This window comes from Phasianus colchicus, chromosome 3 (assembly GCF_987193195.1).
Source record: "Phasianus colchicus chromosome 3, bPhaCol1.hap1.1, whole genome shotgun sequence".
Lineage (NCBI taxonomy): Eukaryota > Metazoa > Chordata > Aves > Galliformes > Phasianidae > Phasianus > Phasianus colchicus.
In genome coordinates this window covers 13766452-13775641 of record NC_143438.1, presented here as the reverse complement: position 1 = coordinate 13775641, position 9190 = coordinate 13766452, and the positions used below count along the sequence as shown (strand labels likewise).

Here is a 9190-nt window from a genome sequence, read left to right as displayed (position 1 = left end):
CTCAGACAGCCTTGAGCCTTGGCTGCATGTAAGCCACATTTTGCGGCTAACGAAGCCCCAAACCAGTGTCTTGTACAGAATAAAGTATTTCAGAATTACAAAGAAATAAAGAGATTTCCTACGTATGCTGTTGTGATGATGGGCCCACAACAAGATAGCAACAAGTCTTTTGGGACTAGTATCAAAGAGATGATTGTTCTGGAGATTCTTGAACTCACCCGGATGAACCTGGTGAGGAGATGAGAAGTGTCAGTCAGTCTGTGTGCAGGAGAAAAGTCATCTAAATACCCCAATCAGTCAGTGTTATGCTTACTGTACCTGCAGGGATACAAACAGTGACTAGAAGCCTATCAGAGATTGCTACTTATTTCAAGGAATACACAAGCAGATCAGGTGTTAACATTTACTTTTATTTGTAAAAAAATTGTAGAACGTATTAAATACAAACATTTGGAAAATGCAATCAAGGCTTTGCTAAGATGCCCGGGAACAGGAAGACGGAATCGAGAAGCTTACCAGGTTTAGAGCTTTCAAAGTAGCTGAATTACTATAATTTTTCACTGACTTCGTTATAGAAGGTGGCCATTATAGCAACCAATGTTATTACTGTCTTTTTAAAAAAAAAAACAGACATGATTTGCCATATCTTCGCAATCAACCAGAAGATGTAAGGAAGCAACTCTTTCCAGGTTAAAAATCAGGGTAATAAATATTAATGCATTTACCCATTACCTACGTTGTATAACAGTAAGCATTTGCTTATAATCACACACGGATATCAAGTTTACAAAAAAAAAAAAAAGATTATACATTTCAAATCTGGATATCCAATAAAGTGTTATAAACTTTATACGTTTTCCAGTGAACATCACAATGAGAAGAATGTTTTGAAGTGCAGAAACAAAATAAGAATGCATCATCTACACCATAAAAGCCAACTATTAAGATGTGGACAGGGGTGTAGTCACGTTCCAGATAGTTGGATATCCTGCAAACTGCCACTGAAAGGCTGGCTGGAAGACAAATCCTGTCAAGTATTCAGTGTTTGCTCCTTTTCCTTCCTAAAAAGCCAGAGGTGAGAACTGTAGTTACTCTCTCTTCTGCACTTTATGGAAATAAAAGAGTAAGCTACCCTTCTGCTCCCTACACAGAGGAAACAGACTGAAGTTCACTCAGACCACCATTCCTCTTTTGTCACCATGAAATGAGGTACGCAGTACAAAGAGTCCGCTAAAGATGCAGGAGCAAGAGCCTGCAGAAAACATCTCCTGTCTTTTAAAAAGAAAGAAGCACATCTGCTTAATAACAGTATGGCATTCCCTCTGTCTTTCTGCTTTACCCTGTATCTGCTTTCCAGTTGCAGCATAATGCGCACTGATATGGCTATATGGCCCTAAATACAAATTCAGTTTTTAAAAAAGTCCTGTTTCTGGGACTGACTCTTTGGGGATAATGAAACTACTTTAAAAAACCAATACAGAATAACCTTGGACATTTAGACAGTATCACGTCTCCCATTCTGCCTCGTATTTGCCATAACAGAAAACCTGCCAACTTACCAACACTCACACCATTACTACTGCAAGGACAAGCATAAAAACTGTTACAGAGTGCATACTGTCAGAAGTCCCCTACAGGATGGACTGACTGGATACCTGCAAGAGCATAAGCACAATACTTTGGCAGCTACCCTCCAGGGACAAGCGGATATTACGCTACTAACTTGTTGTGAGAGGGCTGAACAAATGGAGCACCATCCTGAATGTGTATTAGACCTTGTCATCACAGAAAGGTTTTCCAATTAACGTGTTCACTCTCAGAGCACAGGGGGTACTGCCAACCTGGGCGCTGCTGAGCTGGAATTCATGAAAGCTACTTACTTGCAGATCAACCTCTTTGAGAAACACCATACTTCTGTTACCATGCCAACACAGACCACAGGTTGCTGGATATCCCAAGCAGGTAGTGGTTCATTAAGCTACAAGCTTGAAAACAAAAATTCCAGCACCTTTGTCATGCCCAACATCTTACTGTAACATCAGTATGATTTTCCTGCTCCTGCTGTGTTCAGTACACTTGAAGCACTTGTGCAATGAGAGCTCTGATTTAGGCTTGGATTTGGATGAAATGGTTTGGCCAGTTCCACCCCACTCCTTCTTTTTCTTTTTGACTATTACTGATACACAAGATCTGTATTTCATAAAATGGAACACACATGTTATGAAGATATTTAACAAGGCCAGAGTTCACTTGACCCCAAAAGCATTGCTCCCATCCAAAGAATTCACTGCCACCCGAAGCAAGCAGGAAATCACATGAAGAGGAATTTTGAGAAAGGATGGGGGGTCAGAGTACCAAAAGCAACTGAAAGAGATGACAACTGTATTTAGCATGCTGAGTGCCTCTCACTCAGTGCTCAGCTTTTAACATGATATGCATCACAAGTTGAAACAATTGAGATTTTTTGTTTTTCAATACCCTGACTATTCAGATTTTTTTATTTTTTTTTTTTGCAATCTTCAAGAAAAATAAGCATTTCATCCTTTGAGCCAAAGACAAGAAGCCGTCAGCTCAGTGTCAATGGCCTTCCCCATTACACCATCATAACCCAATACACTGCCCATCTGTGGTGACATATTTGAAGTTACACTCTTAGAATGCACCTGAGTCAGGCAATGACTCCACTCTAGAAATGCACTGTGTTACCACAGGCAGCGTATGGCCTCTTGTTTTAACCTACCTGAAAACAATTTACAAATGCATTCCTACCGACTTGATCACAGCAAAATACAGGGTGGTTTTTAAATGGCAGAAAGTCAAATTCAAACAACTCTAGTGTGAAACACGGGCAACTTTAAAAGAAAACAAACTTCTCAGATACAGATATTTGTGAAACACGCACATCCTCACACACTCACTCACATTATTCAGTGCCAGATTAAGATTACACAAGGCCATTTTCAAGGTTGCATTTACAACCACAATGACAAGTACAGCATTTTTGAGGTAGCTGAAGTCAAAGAGCAAACCACAGCACAAGCAAAGAAACAGGTGCTCGCACTCACACCAAGCCCACTCTTTGGAGACACGTTATCACGTGCGCAGGGGCATGTGTTGAAGAGGCATGTGTTCCACAGGGAATGAAGATCAGTGGCATGGGAGAGCTGACTAACTACACTCCAGAGAAGTTTATGTCAGGAGACCCTAAGCACAACCGAGGACCATGGCTTGAATCACGGTGTATCAGCTGAACTGTGGTGGCAGTTTGTGTTCTCGGTCTGCGGGAGTTCTGCCGACAGCTCTGTCTCACGTGCACTGAAGCAAGTACAACTGTGGCAGTTGAAGATGTTATTACTCAGAGCTGTCTGCCCCACTTCTCCCCTAGCTGTTACTGTTGGTAGAAAGGTGCGTGTACATATCTAACCTGCCCCAGTTTACAGCCTAGCATTCGAGCACAAGTCCATCTCCAGGGTATTACTTGCCAATGGACTGTGAACTGTAGACTTACTTGAGTTCCCTTCATCAGGTGCAACAATACATTTGCCACAATAAAAGTGCAGAGATGTCAAAGTGCCAAAGCTTGAATCATTAGAGTTCATCTTTCAGAGCCCTTTGCTAGCCTACAACAAAAGAAGTTGAGCTAACCTCACAGCAAATGCCAGGCTATGTAGGGAGAACAGCTGTGGCTGGCAGATTGGCTCAACCACAGTAATTGGATCTTGTCTCTGAGTGTACAGAGAGCTAGATCCTGCCGGAATTATAAAACTGTGTTAAACACATTCATCCACACACACATAATGTACAATTTTCATCAAGAAGCTTTCTACAAATCAATTGTTTGCATGATTACTGTCGAGTCTTGAAGATGGGATAGAAATTATGGCAAAATATTCTTCAAAGGTAGAAAGAGAAATTCAGCCTTCTATGACTAGGTCTCTGTTGTGTAGTTGTTGTACGAGAGAGATGGCACAGATGAGAAGTTGTTATTCCACTGTCTTCCCCCCGTACTCTGCTGCAATTCTGCCTGTTCCTTGTACTTGCTCAGAAGATTTTTGGCTTCTTGCAGATCCTGAAAAGAGTTTTCCCCATATTCTTCTTTCAGCCACTGCCTGAACTGCAGAGATTAAACAGACAGATAGAACATGATGAAGCAATATCAGGAGACTTATGCACAAGTAATATTCCCTCCAGCCCTACAGAGCCTTTTAGAACACAAGCAATCTAAAAAACATATAAATATTGCATATCCTACAAAAGGAGCACAGAATTCATAAACAGAGGAACACATATGAAATCACTGAGATCCCTTACCTTCCCTATAATGACATACTTGCATAACAGCTTGGCTGACTGGAGTAATACTGAATAAGGAAAATCCAGTGGGCAAGGACATCCTGGACTTGTACAAGCACATACAAGCAATGAGATTAGTACGTGTGGACACTAGCGTAATCAGCCCAAGTCACAATAAACTTACAGAACTTCAAAAGGTTAAAAGACCAGAAAGTGAACCACTAATATGGCTTTTTCATCCTCATCTGACTAACACCTCTAGTAGAAACTGCACTGTAGATACTAGAAAAGGTAACTAGTAGGAAGAGAAAGACTAGGAGATCTAACAGCTGTAGTATATGATCCTCTATGTTACTGACATATACAACCAAAGTACCAGGATCATTTGAAGACGAGGGAACAATGTAGGGGAAAGGCAACGATGCTGGGACATCTTCCCCGTGATTCCTCAGCTTCCTGCAATTTTTATCTCAGCTACTTTTAGATGCTGAGGCAATATCTTTGTGCTTGATACAGAAAAAAAAGTGCTTTTCTTCTGCCTCAAATTTTTGAATCCACATATTTTCACTAACATCATCCACAAGTATCTGTTGTATGATTTTATCTGATTGAGACCAGCCAGTTGATACCTCCACCTCACATTGCAAGGAAGAAAGAACACATCTGTTCACCTCCTCTATTCCACTCAATTCTATAGACCTTTGTCAGATTCTTCTGTCATTTGTTTGCCAGTTGAAGATTTGAATCTACTTAAGTCATTCAGAACAATTTTGTTGCTCTTTGCCATAAAAGCAGCAGAAAGATACAGACCACAGTTGCTGTGTTCCAATGGAGATAATACTCCTGTGAATTTTTAAAAGCCTTAACATCCACAGCTTTATTCTGTTTGAGGATTATAGACTTTAGCTTTAAAGTCCATCTACTTAAACACTGGGAGGCAAGACCTACACATAATTATTGCCTCCTATTCCTAAAAGATCATAACAACACTACGGAAAATCTGAAGCCTCAGACTCCACCTGGAAATCTGGAATTATTGCAAGTTACGTGATTACCTTAGAGACTAAGCCCCTCATGTAAGATCAAGAAGTAAGGGACTCCATCCCAGAAACCCCACAGGATATCACTCTGAATAGACTTAGCAAAACACTGATGGTGCTGAAATCAGAAAAAAAAAAAAGGTTCACACCCTATACAGATGGCAATATTCCACTGAAATCAGGTGTGTAAACAGACACCTGCTAAGGATGTGGTTGTTATTAAGAGACAGTAAGAAACTACAGCCCAGCCAGTGACTACAGGTGGATATTTCTTTTTTCAAGCTACTGCCACCCCCTCAGTGAAATAGGCTGAATGTCCTGTCCATCATGGATGAAAAAAAGACGTTACTGTCTTTATCAAGCTATTTGCATATAGCCTTAATTGTCATTGCTGTTTGCCCAGACCAATTTGCCCAGAGCAGAAATGACTGTAAGGGAGGAAGGAGACAAGTCTGGAAAGTCCCCCTCTGACTTTTGCCTCTTAAAAAATCAGTTAACTCTACCATTTACCCCAGTTCCAAACGACCCAGGAAACATTCAGTTAAATATTAAAAAAAAAGTCAAAATATTTACAGTTGCAAACTGCATTATGCAAAACAAATGGTAATTTCTGAACTCTGAACCTTCTGCAGCAGAATGATGAGTATGTAATAATAAATTGATTTTTTCTTTAATCTCGTGTATTTTGGTTGATTTTTTAATAAGTATAATCCAAGAGAGCCCAAAAAACAATAGGCTGAGCAATGGAAAGCAGAAGGGACAGTCAGAGTAGGAAGTTAACGTAAGTGGAAGCCACTGATGGGGAGCAGGTCTTTTGCATAGAATGGTTGTTTTTAGGTGTAAGAAACTCATTTTACGACAATCACTTTGCAGTCCTATTGTTTCCTTAATTATCCTAGCCTACAAAGCCTTAAAAGGCTAGGAAATAACAACTTTTGAGACTGTTCTCCACATTTAAATGTTTAAGTCTCAGTTACAGAAGGTATTGCTGGCAGAAGACATAGATCATTATGATAACCTAAATTCATTTACAGGTAGCAGATTTCTGATTATTACTTCTTCCCTAATTACTAATTCAAATGAATGTGAGGGAAAAAAATATTTTTATGCAACTTAAAAGTTGATCTTGCTGCTGTGTTCTGAGCCCCTTACCTTTATATCTTCTCTCTCTAAAGGTTTAAATGTTTTATATCTTCAGTACAATGAGGATCACCAGATTGAGAGCACAGCTGGGCAGGTGTATGTGGATGTTATGCTTCATCTTTACTCCCATCCCATATATTCCTTGATACTTCTAGTTCTACCTGCACCTTGCCAATGTAGCAGGCTTACCAAAGAAGTCATTTCCACAAAGCAAGCCCATGGAGTCAGACAGACCAGGAAGGCCTCAGAACAGTGAGAAGTAGCCCCATCAACCAACTCAGAGTTCTGTTTCTCATTTCATTTATTTGTAGGTTATACCTGATCAACATCGTGCTTTTCAAAATCCTGTAGCTGTCTCTGGAAGCCCATGTTAGGATTGGCACAGGATCTTGCTGCTCGGACAACAGACAGTGCATCTTCCCAGCCAAAGTCTGTGATGGTCATGATGTACGCAACCACCAGCGTCACACTCCTAGAGACACCTGCAAGGCTGCACGAAAAACAAGGTGCAAGAAATAGATGAAGTACTGCTCTACTTCATTTACAGTTAGAAGCACCACTTCCCAACCAACGCCACAGCAGGTTTGCTGTGTTGATTGCCACCATAAATACTACTGTATTGGAGCTAAGGGGGTTTTGGTACTGCTTTTTCAAATGAATCAGAACAAATCTGTGACAAGATTGAAAAAGTGGGTTCTGAATGATAATCCATATGAGATTAGAAAGGAAGGAATAAACATAAAATGTTCACAAAAGGGGAGAAGAGCATACATTTCTAAGTTTTGATTTTGATTTTTTCTAAGATTTGATTTTGAATGAGCTAAATAAGTCACCCAGTCTTTTGCCTATACAGATGAAAGCACTAAAATAAGACTGTCTCTCCTCCTCATCATAAATAAAAGCTCCATTTTATGGATTCTGCAATTAACCGAATTGTTAAAATGCACAGTTTTGATTGTTTGAGCTCTTTTCCTCTTTCTGCTCTCCATGTAACTTAGGTTCTCAGGACTCCAGTTTCCTGAAACACTGGGATAAAGTAAGAATCATTCCCTAGTACTGGTTTCCCTGCTCTGGAAAAACTCCTAACTCTTACTATCATGTGTATATTTAATGAGCTAGGGCAGCATTTATACCAGATTCTTTCACCAGGCGTTTCCAAACCATCTCATGCTCTTGAAGGATGCCACAAATTTAAATGCAAACTTTTTATCACCATCAGAATTCAGACAAATTATCCATTTTACAAACACAGAGACTGACTGAATGACTCGTCCACACCCTGCCATGAGTCAGTAGCAAACTGAGGATTTATGCTCAGAGCCCATATATAAGTGCTCAGATCATGAGATGACTGATTCCAGATACAGACTCAGATATGCCACTTGGACATAGAGCACAGACTACAACCAGTAGCAGGGAGCAAGAAAAACCCGGGGTGGGATTTCCTTTTTTACTCTTAATAGTCCTAGGAGCATCTCTCCATTCAGAGACTCACTATTAAGAAATGCAACTTTTGAACGCTTCAGCAGTCAAAATAAATAAAGATATCAGTTTATTTTCAGAGGGCTTTTTATTTTTTTAATACCAAATCACTGAAGTCATCAAAATAGCCATTTATAGAAATTGATTATTAGGACTATGGAAATCTTTAGAAAAACAATGATTAACAACCACAAATAAATAAAAGCTCTAGTCAAAAGATTTTATTATTATTTTGTTAGGAAAGACCTGTAAAAAGGCTTGATTTGGAGAGAAGACCAAGAATTTCTCAAGCTCCTTGGGGAGGCTTCTCCTCCAGGCAGCTGCCCAGCCTCACAGCTCAAAAGCCTTAGCTGCATCAGGCTTTAGTAACATTTGTGTGTCTTCTGAGGCTCTTCAAATGATGACAGCACTTCAGTTCAGGTGGATTTTGCTATAAAATGAGATGAATGCTAATTTATCATTAAACTGATGAATCACAGAATTACAGAATCGTAGGGGCTGGAATTGACCTCTGGAGATCATGGAGTCCAACACCTTGCTAAAGCAGATTCCCCACAGAGCAGGAAAGCCTCCATGTGAGTCTTGAGTATATCCAGAGAAGATATTCAAGACTCCCACTTAACCCAAAATACTGTTTTTCTGGCCACACAGATCAGAAAAAGAAATCCAGTAGCATGTTATCAGCATAACAGATAGAAACATCATTTTAATAAAGCAATGTGGTTTTCTTGTCTAAGGGAGAACCCTGTACTGCCCATCTTGAGTGAAAATGAACATACAAGTAAAAGCATAGAAACTCTTAATTAGTTTCTTTAGCCAGTGTTATACATACCAATGAACTAGGCAGCCTTCACCTGTAAGCCGGCACTCATGAATAAATTTGATGCTCTCTCTGAAATGCCTTGCCCTGAAAACAGAAGCAGAAACAGAGTAAAGAAAGTGCTGTATTTAGTAAAATCACTACTTAGAAAGAAATGCATCTGAAAGCTCGCTTAATCCGTTTCTAGAGTTTCAAAGTGAACAGAGGACTTGCAATGCATCCACCAGTGAAACTCAAAATTCACTTGGCATAGTTATTCACTGTGCTACCTGAAGGAGGAACTGGTATCTTAGGTACTACAGTGTGATAAACATTGGCAAACACTTCATTCTGAGCATCAGCAAGTCTGTGTTTCAGTTTGTGTTTTATTCCTCTGGTAACTTGGTCTCACATCTCCTTGTGAATACTTACA

General features: G+C 39.8%; 1 protein-coding gene across 4 annotated transcripts in view; it reads right to left on the bottom strand.

Annotated features, from left to right (window-relative positions):
* Window positions 1-389: 389 nt before the first annotated feature.
* The window catches only part of DUSP22 (dual specificity phosphatase 22), a 78291-nt gene continuing 69490 nt past the window's right edge, over window positions 390-9190 (bottom strand). For all 4 annotated transcript variants that reach the window (XM_090137005.1, XM_090137007.1, XM_090137008.1 and 1 more), the window contains 3 exons: window positions 8791-8865; window positions 6795-6966; window positions 390-4114 (listed from right to left, as the gene is read on the bottom strand). In XM_090137005.1, coding sequence (XP_089993131.1) covers window positions 3929-4114; window positions 6795-6966; window positions 8791-8865 — 433 coding nt within the window. In that variant the 3' untranslated portion in view covers window positions 390-3928. The remainder of the gene's footprint in view (window positions 4115-6794; window positions 6967-8790; window positions 8866-9190) is intronic.